This window comes from Alternaria postmessia (assembly GCF_024291825.1).
Source record: "Alternaria postmessia strain BMP 2775 chromosome Unknown scaffold_4, whole genome shotgun sequence".
In the NCBI taxonomy this organism is placed as follows: Eukaryota; Fungi; Ascomycota; class Dothideomycetes; order Pleosporales; family Pleosporaceae; genus Alternaria; species Alternaria postmessia.
In genome coordinates, this window is record NW_026260077.1 from 478,718 (window position 1) to 492,527 (window position 13,810).

The window sequence follows — 13,810 nt, forward strand, 5'->3', positions numbered from 1 at the left end:
AAGTGGAGTACGGTGGTGCCTGGGCATCTTTCTAGGAATCTTTCTTGCGTCCATGTGTACTAATGATTTGATACGTCTCTTGATTATGTATTCTTTCCGTAGCAAGACATGTTTCTGCAATGCCACGTATGTTCGCGGGTTTTCCGGTAGTGTCTAAGTATATCCAGCATGCATATGGGTAAGCCAAGGATATGGTATAGACGGGTGCCTGGAAGTAAGGATGGAATAGTAGTAGAGACCCAAGGGCGGCCGATGTAGGTCCCACCTCAACCCTAAAGTTGTCCGTGCACACGTTTTGGCGGGGACTCTTAGCGCGGAATGTGCCGTTCCCCAAGAAGACACATGGAGCTCTACCTCATCTCTAAATTCACGCGCAAGCCCACGAACACCGCCAATTTCTCCACCACTACTCCCCACCTCTTCCACTCACAGTCTCCGCTGCTGTAGCCATGGCGGACCGCAAGAAGAGAGATCGCTACGCAGCGGGAACAGGATACCAATTCGGCGCGAATACACAAGAGGCCGCCCAAGGAGCAGGAGTCCCCCCACCAGTAGTACCTGGCTATGGAGCTCCAGCGCCCTCATACGGTGCACCATCACCTGCTTATGGCGCTCCCTCTCCTGGATTTGGCGCCCCCGCCCCCGGCTACGGAGCGCCAGCCCAGGGCTATGGACAGCCTATGCCTCAAGATCCGAATGCTCTCAACCAGCAGTTCGGGCAGATGAACATAGGCCAGGGACAAGCAGCCCCTCAAGTTCAGCAGCCCGCCGCAGCTACTCAGCAGAACCAACTGTTCCCCTCGGACCTCATCGCGCAGCCCTTCCACGTCTCGGAACTATACAACCCTCCTCCTCCGATCAACCTGCCCTCCAACGCCGCAGCCACCCCCTCCGAGTTCGCGAACGAGTCGAGTAAATACCTGCGATGTACGCTCAACACTATCCCTACCAACCACTCGCTGCTCAAGAAGAGCAAACTTCCATTCGCGCTCATCATAAGCCCGTATGCTAGTTTGCACGACTCAGAGGACCCTGTGCCAGTAGTACACGATCAGGTCATTAGCCGTTGTCGACGATGCCGCGCCTACATTAATCCGTTTGTCTCGTTCCTAGACCATGGGCACAGGTGGAGGTGCAACATGTGCAACCTGACCAACGATGTCCCCCAAGCATTCGATTGGGATGCAGCACAGCAGAAGAGCGTCGACCGCTGGCAGAGACCCGAGCTGAACTACGCAGTGACCGAGTTCGTTGCACCCCAGGAATACATGGTCCGCCCTCCACAGCCTCTGTGCTACTACATTCTCCTGGACTGTACCCAGGGAGCAGTGAACAGCGGACTTCTCGCTGTCGTCTCCAGGGTCATCAAGGAGTCCCTCGGCCGGATACCAAATGCAGACGGTCGGACACGCATCGGATTCATGGTGAGTTTTGGGCACAAAGAACACAAGTCACCTGTATACTGACTCGAAATAGGCCGTCGACAATGGGCTACATTTCTTTGGTATCCCTCCAGACAACAGCGAATCTAATGAACCCCAACAACTCGTGGTTTCCGATCTAGATGAGCCCTACCTTCCCATGCCCTCGGACCTTCTGGTCAGCCTCAGCCAATGCCGCAACAACATCGAGACCTTCCTTGACCGCCTTCCGACCATGTTCCAGAACACACACGTCCCTGGATTTGCGCTAGGCTCAGCTCTCCGATCCGCACATAAGCTCATTTCCCCGCTTGGTGGAAAGTTGACCGTCATTGCCGCGTCGCTGCCCAATGTTGGCCATGCAGCATTGAGCCCCCGAGAAGACAAATCATTATTGGGAACCGGCAAAGAAGGCAGTTTGTTGCAGCCTGCAAACAACTGGTACAAGTCGTTCGCCGTAGAATGCTCCAAGAACCAGGTTTCAGTGGACATGTTCCTGTTCTCCTCACAGTACCAGGATGTCGCAACGCTAAGCAACCTTCCGCGATTCACCGCCGGTCAGACATACTTTTACCCAGGATGGAATGCTGCAAGACAAGAGGATGTTGTCAAGATTGCAACTGAGTTGGCTGACTACTTATCTGCTGAGATTGGTCTAGAGGCTGTGCTCCGTGTGCGTGCTACCACCGGGTTGAGAATGTCCGCATTCTACGGAAACTTCTTCAACCGCTCGTCTGATCTCTGTGCCTTCCCGGCATACCCCAGAGACCAAGCTGTTGTAATCGAAGTCGCTATTGACGAGACAATCTCCAAGCCATTCGCCTGTCTACAGGCTGCTGTGCTCCATACTACTTCAAGTGGCCAGCGTCGTATCAGAGTTTTGACTCTTGCGGTGCCAACAACTGAGAGTCTAGCATCGGTCTATGCTTCAGCAGACGCACAAGCGATCACCACCTATTTCAGTCATAAGGCGGTTGAGCGAGCATTATCGAGTGGTCTTGATGCGGCGCGAGACGCATTGCAGGCCAAGGTCATTGAGATTCTGTCAACCTACAGGAAGGAGTTGGCAGGTGGAAGTATGGGCGGTGGTGGTCTGCAGCTACCACAAAACCTGCGCGCTCTCCCCATATTGTTCCTTGGTCTTATCAAGAACGTTGGTCTTCGTAAGAGCGCTCAGATTCCAAGCGATCTTCGATCAGCTGCTCTCGATCTCCTTTCTACACTACCACTGCGACGGCTTACGCAGTACATTTACCCATCTTTCTACTCTCTTCACGACATGCCTGATGACGCTGGTGTACCGGAGCCTGCTACTGGTCAGATTACAATGCCACCCGCGTTGAACCTCTCTAGTGCAGCTATCGTCCCGTACGGCTTGTACCTCCTGGACGACGGTGTCAACCAATTCTTGTAAGTGCATATGCACATTCGCTGTTGATGCAGACTAACGTAGCTAGATGGATCGGCCGCGATGCTGTTCCAGCACTCCTGAACGATGTGTTTGGCGTCGAAGACCGTACACAACTGAAGCAGGGCAAGGCTTCATTGCCTCTCCTTGACAATGAATACTCGGAACGAGTTCGAGCCGGTAAGCCATTTTTACTGATGATGTAGACCGTTCAAACTGCTGACATGAGATAGTTGTGGAGAAGTCGAGGGACCACAAGTCGAAGGGCGTGGGTTCTATCACTCTGCCTACCCTGTATATCATCAAGGAAGATGGCGACCCAAGCCTCAAGCTATGGGCGCAAACACTACTCGTCGAAGACCGCGCAGACCAAGGAGAGAGTATCGTTCAGTGGATCAGCAAACTCCGGGAAAAGGTATACCAATGAGTCAGCTGCGTACTCGGAGACAACACTGACGTCTCACTTAGGTTGTGCAGTAAGCACCGACTACGTATGTGGGCACGTGTTGTTTAGGCGGTGTGGATTGAGCGAGTTGATTCCGCAGCATTGGCGTAAGATACGAAGAAGAAATCATCATTGCTTGGGGCGGTAGGTTCGTGACTGGGAGTCGCACCAAGCGAGTTCATGACTTATATAACAGAGCAATGTGATACCAGCTTTCATCATATCGTTCTTTGTCGCCTCGGCTCAGTGCTCGTACTACGATTCGTGCGGCGAGGGTGCTGCCCGTCATTGCTACACGACATGAATTGCATGGCAATGGAACATAGCGCTAGGCTGCCGTGCGAGTATTGGCGAGGGGTGAATGTGAACTTGAGGGTCGATATCTACTCCAAGTCAACCCCGTGCTGGTGTATACAGCTAGGACGACTGCTGCCATTCGTAATCGATAGGACGTACCTCGGTACTAGCGCACGGGCTATCACGGTCCGTCCTGGCTGCTGGTGGCAGGTACCCATCGTTAGCTCGCGATTGAACGCGAGTAATGACCCCTCAACACCAGTGCCGCCATCGCCATCGCCACCGCTGCTGGCGGCGCATGCTTCCAGACATCTGGTCCGCCCGCTAATACAAGCCCGCATAGTTCGGTAAAGCTACTATTCTGGACACTGCGCTTCGCGTGTACACTATGTGTTTCACCATGCTACCAGCTGCAGCAACATGGAAGACAAGTATTTTCTTTCGAGGTAACGCACGCTCCTCGTGTGGATATGCACCTAAGCAACGTGTCAATAGCGATGCTGCATCTCACCTAGGCACCAGAAATGCAATCCTGGTAGTGCGAGTATACGAGACGAGCAAAGTATGGTACGGACCACGCAAAGAAGTGCAGATGACCACGATATCCGCGATCCATGGTATCATCCCGCGTGTGTCCGTCATGTTCCACCGAATCATATTTTGCTTGCCAGGAACTAGTCGGTCCACTGGGTCCTTCGCCTTTCTGTCAGCGTTTCCGAGCTATGGACTGTGATGGCAAACAACTGTCACGCACCGCCTACAGCCCAACGCCATGGGACAGACCATGTTCGCTGACCGCCTCGTTCAATAGCCTCTGGCGCCGTTTGCGCTGCAAGACGCAAAATTTGAGTCGCTGGAGTCCGGCAGAACCACGGATGCTAGTCTTTCGCTTCGGCAAGGTACAAAGGTACAACACTTTTCTGTGGACCTGGTCGAGTCCCCTTGCATCGGCGCTCGCCCACGCTGCTAGCTTGCAGCGCCTATCCGTGTCAACCAATTGCTTCGGCATGGCAGTGTCAGCTTTGTCTCGAGGCAGACGCCATGCCGGCCTGCTTATGATGATCTTGTCCAGCGCGCGCAACTTGCCTCTGAGGACCGGCCAGCGGCGCCGACGCTGCTATGCCATGGTCAGCCAACATGACCCCGATTTCTCTGATAGCACGTGAAATGCGGCAGTGGGCGTTGGTAGGTGTTTCGTCATCAATAATCAACTTGCGCATGCTCAGGTCCCGGCCACAACGCACGACCTAGGCCAAGTAGTCAGGTTCTGGCGACCCGTCGCTGCAAGCATGTGCTATGGCCGTTGTTAGCGACCGGAAACAGACAGTGGTATCCAGAGAGCCCCACCGTGGGACATGGCACCGTGTTCTGCAACCATGGCCGATAATTTGACTGCAGACGAGTGCTGCTCATCAGGGCTCGCAGACGATACTGTGGGTGGTCTGACAGGCGGACGAGCATGCTCTGGGGCTGAGCTGCACCGCTTCATCATGTCTGGGTAGGCGGGCCAAGCCATCGCTAATTCCAAGGATCTGCAGGCAAGATGTGCCCTCGTCGCAAGGTGGATCGGACTCTAACCCCAGCCTTCTGCCAGGCCGTCCGTCCAGGGCGCACGACAAAGCCGCTAAGATCCCGTCCTGTGCCTTACCAACCCCTCCTCGCATGCAGTTGCGACGCAATCGTGAGTTCGTCTCTAATCCCGTTCTCCTGCGTCGACACCTGTTCCTCTGCCTTCATACCCGGGTCTTGCACCGTCTAGCTGCATCGCTACAAGAGCCGCATCCTGCCGCTTCTGCTCGAGCCCTTGTGCGCATCGAGTGTGCGTCAAAGAGGGGCCAATCTCCCCGCCACCTGAGGCAGTCCATCCTGCGCCTTATCATACCCAGCCCAAAGTCCGAGTATCCGTGGTTGCTCAACCCTCACCACTGGTCAGCCTTTGGACGACCCCAACTTGACGATTTTACGACGCAACGATCGAACTTAACCAGACCTTGTAGATTTTCTTGACTTTGCTCGCTGGGCGCTGTGTCCGGATGTTGTTGCAACGCCGCTCTCTATTCGTCATCATCTCGTTTCAGCCTTCCCACACCCGCTCCAGCAAGGAACCACCCGCAGTATCACACTGATTGCGCCGCTGGAGGCAACCCACCTGGGACCTGCGCTTGCATTAACGTCCCAGTCTTAGATCACTGGCGCTACCGTACCGTGTCCTGTCGTGTACGCCGTAAGCTATACGCGCCCCGTCACTGTAGAACGACCTGCGCAGCACGCTCACCACGACACGGAACAAGAGGTGGACATTGTAGACTGCTGGTCATCGGCCCCTCCAACATGTCTTCCTTCCAAGCAGTCAACACTACATTGTCGGTTCCAGATCCGCCACAGGGCCGCCCAGGTGACGAGACGACGCCCACTACTCCCCGACCGAATAGCAGATTCTTTGCCGAATCGAAAGCGGCCGAGGAAATCCGCACTGAAGACCCATCAGCTAAGACGCCTACACGTAACACCTTTGCGGGACTCGTTGGTCAGCGACCACTGCCTTCATCGCCTTTCACACCCGCCCGTGAGCTGAGCGAGACACCTTCCGCTTCGAACAAGAGTGAGCAGAGTAGAGAGGATTCGCATAGGTCAACAGCCTCCGGTCAAGACGTGCATATGGGCGATGGTGACGAGGACGACAAAGATGGATCGGACAACGATAGCGTGACTAGTGATTCGAACCGACCGTCCAAGAAGAAGAAGGGACAGCGCTTCTTCTGCACCGACTTTCCGCCTTGTAACCTGAGCTTCACACGAAGTGAGCACCTGGCACGACACATTCGGTACGTCTTTCATCGTGCGTTGTCCCGCATTCGCTAACATGCTGTAGTAAACACACAGGTGAACGTCCCTTCCAGTGTCACTGCTCACGACGATTTTCACGTCTCGACAACCTGCGACAGCATGCTCAAACAGTTCACGTCAACGAAGATATACCCTCTGAATCGTTAGCCGCAACGGGCACAAGGTTCCAACGGCAGATCCGGACCGACCGAGTAAGACCACCTGGAAATCGTTCTCGAGCAAACACACTAGGCAGTACCGGAGGTCACAGCAGAGGTCACAGCAGAAACCTTTCTGCATCCAGTATAACCTCTACAATATCGACAATGAGTGTGGCACAATCTCCAGACATACGGCGACGACCCCCACCTTTGGCTATGGCTAGCGATGGTGGTGCAAGTGCAAGAGCACGCTTGTCGCTCAACACTATGAATGCATATGACCCACCCATGATGGGTAGTCCTGGGCCCGTGGAGTACGATACACAGTCCAACGCGCCTACAACGCCTACTTCTGCGACATTCTCTACAGTTACTGGTAGCCCCGCTCGCTTCGGGTCTGCTATGCAGTCTCCTGTATCAAGTTCATCAAGGCCAGTCTCATGGGCTGGACCACCGCCTCCGGGACGCCGCCAATCTATCTCTTCCAGTGGCAATCCTTTCTCCGGTGCACCAGGACAGGCTCCTCCTACCTACATTACGCCTCTACAATCGACTGCTGCCCCTGCCTACTCAGCACAAAGCAGCGCATATGCAAGCCCTACAGCGTCCCAATTTCCAGAATCAAGGAGAGACTCGAATGCGGAGGCGGACTGGAGGCGACGAACTTGGCACCCAGGAGTTTATACTGGTCCTCGACCAGCGACTAGTGGACTTGGATACCACCAGACACCGGATGCTCCACGCCCTCTATACACCTCACAGCCTGCTGCTTCTCAGACCACCAGACTCCCAGGGATCGAAAGCTTCGACCATGCTCCGCCTCCGCCTCCGCTACCTCGGCGTCAGCCAAGTCCGATGCAAATTGATGCTCCGGCACGTCCGCTTACTTATCACGCGCCAATGGAGCACACGTCCAATAGAGGTCACCACAAACGAACGAGCATTTCATGGGAAATCGACCGTCTGAACATTGCTAGTCCAGGTTCTCAAAGTAATCAGTGGTCACAACAATACCCTGGCAGCGCAGGCCGAGCAAACGCTGCACGACCCACGACAGCCCCTCATGGCTACTTCAGTCGTCAACCCTCCAATGTTCAGCCTATTCAGATTCCTTCAATTAACGCCTCGCCCAGAACCTCGCAGGAACAGCCAGTGACACCTCGAAAGAACAAGCGACAAGCCTGGTACAATGGACCTGTCAGTCAGCCGCAAAGAGCTATGCAGAGAACGTCACCCGAGGACTCCAGTAGCAGCGAAGGTGTGCCGACGCCAGGCACTATGATCGACTATCACCCTGCTATTGTCCACAGCAACGGGTATGTCGAAGCGCCAGCAGTTGTTGAAGATTACAAAACCGCGCCACCAGCGTCAATTATGGAGAGGCCCCACCCTTTGCATTCACAGCCTCCGCAACATTACCATAGCCACAGCCTTTCGAGCTCGAGCTCAAGCTATCGCCCGCAGCGCGAACCCGAGCGGGGACCCGCAACGTTCGGTCAGCCACTGCCGCAGACAGCCAACAACGACATGCGACGCTTAGAAGCGCTTGTAGCAGTGGCCACTGGCGAGCAGCAAGCCGTCGAGAACCGGTCTTAGGTCAGCTGATCGTTACCCACTGATCCACACGACACATCATCACATTACTTCAAACCTCACAAGTACGCGCAACGATGTCACGACTTGGAAGAACATAACGAATCTCCTATGATTGAACGCGAATGATATATATATCTGGTTTTGCTCCAGTAACCAATGACAAGTCTCGGTCTTTGCTTTTTCCCCTCCAGCCTTTCCTCCAGAAATTTGCCAAAGGTGGAGGCTCTTGTTGTCGCTTTCCATATGATACCAATCGGAGCTTCTGCTCGAACTTCCTTGGGATACCCCGATCCGGCATATATTTTCCTTTGAGTCATTTTCTTTGTTTGTGTGTATTTGGCTTTTTGCTGTCGTTTTAGGGATATACCAAATCGATCGTACAATAGCGGGAGTCTGGAGTTATTCTATTGGATTTTCTATTTTGTCCTGACGCCTTTCTTCTTGGTCATACTGTCATGCTGTTATTGCTGGAGAGTCACTGAAGGCGAACATTGGTAATGGCAGGAAGTCACTTTCTGGTAGAGAATCAGTAGCTGTCTTCGGACATTCTTAACATGCTTGTATATGCTTTTAACACTTGACTTTGACATGTATTTTGTATTGTGACGTTTTTGGCGAAGGTTCTGCTGATATCGAGCGTCACTCTGGACACAAGTTGAGAGATGCACGTAAATGCCTGCGCGTTTCCCCTTCCCTCTTATTCATCAACTCCTCTTCCTACAGTATCAGAATTACGAACAACGCGCTGGCTATCACGCACCTACCAAAGACTGGTACCATAAGACTCACCCTGAGAGGAGCGATCACGTACTCATGACGTATAGAAGAGAGAACCTTGTCACTGGATCAGATGTCTCTATCGGTGAGTGCTATATCCTCTAGCATAGGATCTCAACTTTAGACTGGGTGAGACCAGACATGCTGAGCAGAACCAAAACAGGCCTAGAAATAGCGCCCGGTTCAGCGTCCATATGCTTCTCGTCGAGTGAACTCGAAGTACGCCTACCTGTTTGCATCGAGGATCAGCCTCAATGACAGTCAAGACGTTAGTTGTGGTGAGCCTGTGTCATATCATACACTGTCTGTGCGTCTTAGCGTGGCTTTGGAAGTGGCGGCCCCGTTGCCGTAGAAACATGGAACGTTTCGGGCAAAGCGTGCTATTTCCCATGCAAGCCCCGCGTACCCTATGCCCAGTGTATACACATCCGATTCGAGCAACAACGACAGCGGGTAAGACTCTTGGTTCTGTACCTGGATTTTGATACCCATCTTTTTTTCTTCTTGTTTCTTTGTGATACCCCTACCGGCGCCATGGGTTCTGACGATCTTATTGACTTCGAAGTCATTGAGAATCAAAAGGAAAACATCCAGAGTCTGCCCAGCGGACGTTCTGCAAGAGCGCTCGCGCAGCTTTACACGCCACCGTTGACTTCGGCCGCTGGCCAAACTCGGTCCCCGTCGCAGATGCAAGATGAACACAGCGCAACTCGCCTCGGATTCGAGAAGGAGCTCATGGCGATTGACGACTCCGACGACCCACTCGATGTCAGTAGTACCAATACACGAACTGCATGTGGTGAGACATGTACTGACTTTGTGCACACGAATCTAGATCTACACCCGCTATGTAAAGTGGACGCTTGAAGCATACCCGTCCGCACAAAACACACCTCAGTCGCAACTTTGTCCGCTCCTCGAGCGCGCAACGAAAGCCTTCCAATCCTCACCGGAGTACAAGAACGACGCGCGCTACCTCAAGCTCTGGCTGCACTACATTCACCTCTTCTCAGACGCGCCGCGGGAGACGTTCGCCTACCTGGCGCGACACAATATTGGAGAGAACCTTGCGCTATTCTACGAAGAATTTGCGGCCTGGTTAGAAGGCGCAGGCCGCTTCACACAAGCAGAGGAGATCTACAACCTGGGCATCGACCGCGAAGCCCGCCCAGTTGAGCGCTTGATTCGCAAGTACGGAGAATTTCAGCACCGTCTCGAAAGCCGCCCTCAGGAGGCTCCCGAACCTTCAAGCCCCGCACTCCCTGCCGTTCGTCCAGCCCTTGCCGCTAAGATGGACCCTTTTGCGCTTGCGTCACCCAGTGCGCCGAGCCCGCAACCACAGAGCCAGCCGAAGACCGCTGGAGGTGCATCTCGCTCAGGAAAGCCCAAACTTGCAATCTTCTCGGACGGTGATGATGCCGCAAGACCTGGCTCGACAGGTAGCACAGAGGGGTGGGACAGCATTGGATCGCTCGCAGACCGCAAGAAGGAAAACGCGACCGAAGCACGCCCCTGGGCGGGTGAGACTCTGAAGGTTGGAAAGAAGAACACTGGCGTTCCAAAAATGTCGATTTTCAAGGATGAGGTGAGTTGATCTGCCTACATCAGCCCCTCCATATATTTACGACCACAGGACTAATTGGTGGGCGTTTGCCATGCATGTATTCAGACCAAATCGAATCCCAATGACGAAAATGTCAGCCCCCACCCATTGCGTGAATATCAACAAGCGGTCAACCCAAGGACTGGTAGACTTGAAGTAGTCTTCGTGGATCTAGAGCAGGTGTACCCTAACCATGAAGATCCTATGTCGGAGGAATACTCATTTGAAGAACTGCGAGCTAAGTACAGGGGGTGGATGGATCATGATTGGGATGCCATTCGCCGCAAAGAGCAGGAGCGGGCAAAGAAAGCAGCCGAAGAGGAAGTGGTTGCTGAACGACCAAAGACCAAGGCCGCACCTCTAGCGCCTAAGCAGGATCATGAACAGCCCCCCAAGCCGAAGACTGTACCCTTGAAAGGTAGTGTTGATGACGACATGGGTAACGACGAAAACGCGCCACCTTCACAAGCAGATGTAGACAAAGCAAGGGCAGCTAAGAAAGCCAGACGAGAGGAGCGGGCCAACAGAACTAGGAAGATCAAGGTTATGGAGGTCAAGGAAGTTCGCGGGGAGACTCAGACAAGTAAGTGATCGGCTGGACATCTGGTTGTCACTTGTACACTAACAAGGAACAGTCCAAGCCAACTTGGATTCTCCGGCGAAGCCAAAGATACGGCGAAAGAAGACTGGCCCAGAAACGACAATGACCCTCCACACCAAGGAGGCCATGGACGAAATATACGATATTTTCAACGAACCACTAAAGAACGCTGATGAGGAAGTCTCCGAGGTCCAAAGTGGTGAAGAAAGCAGTGGGGACGATGAGGATGACTATACGAGTGGAGCCGAAAGTACTGCTACTGGTCGCATATCGTGCGCTACGAGCGAATTCGGAGACGAGACAACAGTGGGAGATTTCACACTCGGCACTAGGGTTCTCAACACCGAAGAAGACGAAGATGAAGATGAAGATGAAGATGAAGATGAAGATGAAGATGAAGATGAAGATGAAGATGAAGATGAAGATGAAGATGAAGATGAAGATGAAGAAAGTGATGCCAATGATTCAGACACCAAAAGTGTCTCTGCATGGTCAGACTTCACTGAGAGCAAACACGTGCCTAAGGATCATGAAAACGATGGATCAGATGATGAGTCCGAACATTCCGAGCATTCTCATGACGACTCGTTTGATGAGTTGACACGTCCAGATGTCGACTCCGAACAGCAACGGGAATCTGATGTAGTCACCCCTACCTCACCTTCAGCACCTGCTTCACTACCTACTCGCTTTGTCCCTGTCCCACCAGAAGACTATGTTCCAGCAATGCAGCCCTATCGAGACCCGATACAGGCTGCGAACAATCGGTTGCCATTCATGACACCGATTGTTGAGAAGACGGAGTCGTCCTTGGGCATCGCCACTGCTTATGCACAGAAGGACTATTTTAGCGCTGCTACCAAGACGCCGTCAAGATCGAAAGGTACAACTGACATTCTTGAGGATGACGACGAGGATGAGACTTGCAGTAGTCCCTTTGCAGATCTTTTAAGTCAAGTTATTGACGGTTCAGGGAAAGTCGCGAAACTCGCCCTGACAGAATCGAAGCCAGTACCCAAAGAGCCCATCGCGGAACCGCAACGGAAACCGTTGGCTGCAAAGGAGGTTTCGTCTAAAGCACCAAAGGCTAGCGGTCCAATCATTAAAGACGCGCAGTGTAATCCGGTAGACGAGAACGTCCGCAAGACCATTCTGCAAGAAATCCAGCCGCCACTAGATAGCTACGACGGATACTACGCAGACACCGAAGAGAGCTACGGAAAGGGTGCTGATATACGCAAGTACACCAAGTCCGTCAAAACGAGCAAGGCAGAGAAGACTTCCACAAACCTTGCTCTCTGTCCTACTCTGCAGTTCCCGGGAACAAAGCGGACATATGCCGTCAAACGTGAACTTGGCAAAGGAGCTTTTGCGCCAGTGTATCTGGTAGAAAGCAAAGATTCCGAGGACGAGGACGACGAGAACAAACCTTCGCAGATGGGCAAGGGCGAATTCGGCCTAAAGCGGAAGGATCTGGAAGCTATCAAGATGGAGGATCCGCCAACGCCGTGGGAATTCTACATTATGCGACAAGCCAAGCGACGACTAGGCGTGTCTCGAGCGGCTGATTCGATCGTTTGCGCGTACGAGATGCACGTCTTTAAAGACGAGTGTTATCTTATGGAAGAGTATCGAGACCAAGGTACTCTTTTGGATCTCGTAAACCTCTCTCGTGGGGAAAATGGTGTCATGGACGAGCAACTTGCCATGTTCTTCACTATCGAGTTATTCCGTACGGTGGAGGCCCTTCATTCCAAGGGTGTGATACACGGTGACCTCAAGTCTGACAACATTCTCGTTCGGTTTGATGCCTTACAAAAGGACGAGCATTGGGACTCGGAGTACAAGCGCGACGGGCGTGATGGCTGGTCTGCGAAGGGTGTCTCGCTGATCGATTTCGGCCGTGGCATTGACATGAAGGCCTTCAAGCCAGATGTACAGTTCATCGCAGACTGGCCTACTACAGAAGCCGACTGTGCAGAGATGCGCGAACTCCGTCCTTGGACCTACCAGATCGACTATCACGGGCTTGCTGGCATAGTCCACAATCTGCTATTTGGCAAGTATATCTCTACGATAGCTGAGCGCGGCGCAACTCTCGGTGCTGGCGCGACCAAAACGTACAAGATCAAGGAGAGCTTGAAGCGATACTGGCAGACGGAGATTTGGCACGAGTGCTTCGATCTGCTTCTGAACCCGCTCATGCATCTTGATGGTGAAGAGGGGAGAAGATTGCCGGTACTGAAGGGTATGAAGCAAGTCAGAGAGCAAATGGAGGCGTTCCTCGAAAGCAATTGCGAGAAGGGTGTCGGCCTGAAGGTCCTGATAAGGCGTATGGAGGAAGCTGTCAAGAAGAGGTAAAGTTACGCTTTTGCCCGTTTGTATAACGTTCTGGGTTTGGATTGTTTTCTAGGCGTTGTTGGATAGACGATACCACAGATGAATGACGCTGAATGACCATGCACTTTTTCACTTATGCGTTCTTGCTTTGCTTCGTCTTGAGATCATGTTGAAGTGCACCACCATAGTAAAGGTAAAGGTGACGAGGGGGAGGGGCCCGTCCGTGCGTAGATGCCTTGAGCTCGCGGGGAGCTTGACACCTCCGCCTGTACAAACAATTGAACTCAAAGATCGTCTTGCAGCAACAACGCCTTCCTCCTCACTGCTTAACCAGA

At 53.1% G+C, this 13,810-nt stretch overlaps 2 protein-coding genes across 2 annotated transcripts; both read left to right on the plus strand.

The window, feature by feature from the left end:
* Positions 1-5,902: 5,902 nt before the first annotated feature.
* On the plus strand, positions 5,903-8,154 carry J4E82_001191 (uncharacterized protein; the record flags this gene model as incomplete). Its single annotated transcript, XM_051727507.1, has 2 exons — positions 5,903-6,396; positions 6,654-8,154. The coding sequence occupies 2 exons, from the start codon at positions 5,903-5,905 to the stop codon at positions 8,152-8,154; spliced, it is 1,995 nt and encodes a 664-aa protein (XP_051592820.1).
* Positions 8,155-9,465: 1,311 nt separating this feature from the next.
* On the plus strand, positions 9,466-13,496 carry J4E82_001192 (uncharacterized protein; the record flags this gene model as incomplete). Its single annotated transcript, XM_051727508.1, has 4 exons — positions 9,466-9,699; positions 9,767-10,516; positions 10,601-11,117; positions 11,170-13,496. The coding sequence occupies 4 exons, from the start codon at positions 9,466-9,468 to the stop codon at positions 13,494-13,496; spliced, it is 3,828 nt and encodes a 1,275-aa protein (XP_051592821.1).
* Positions 13,497-13,810: the final 314 nt, after the last annotated feature.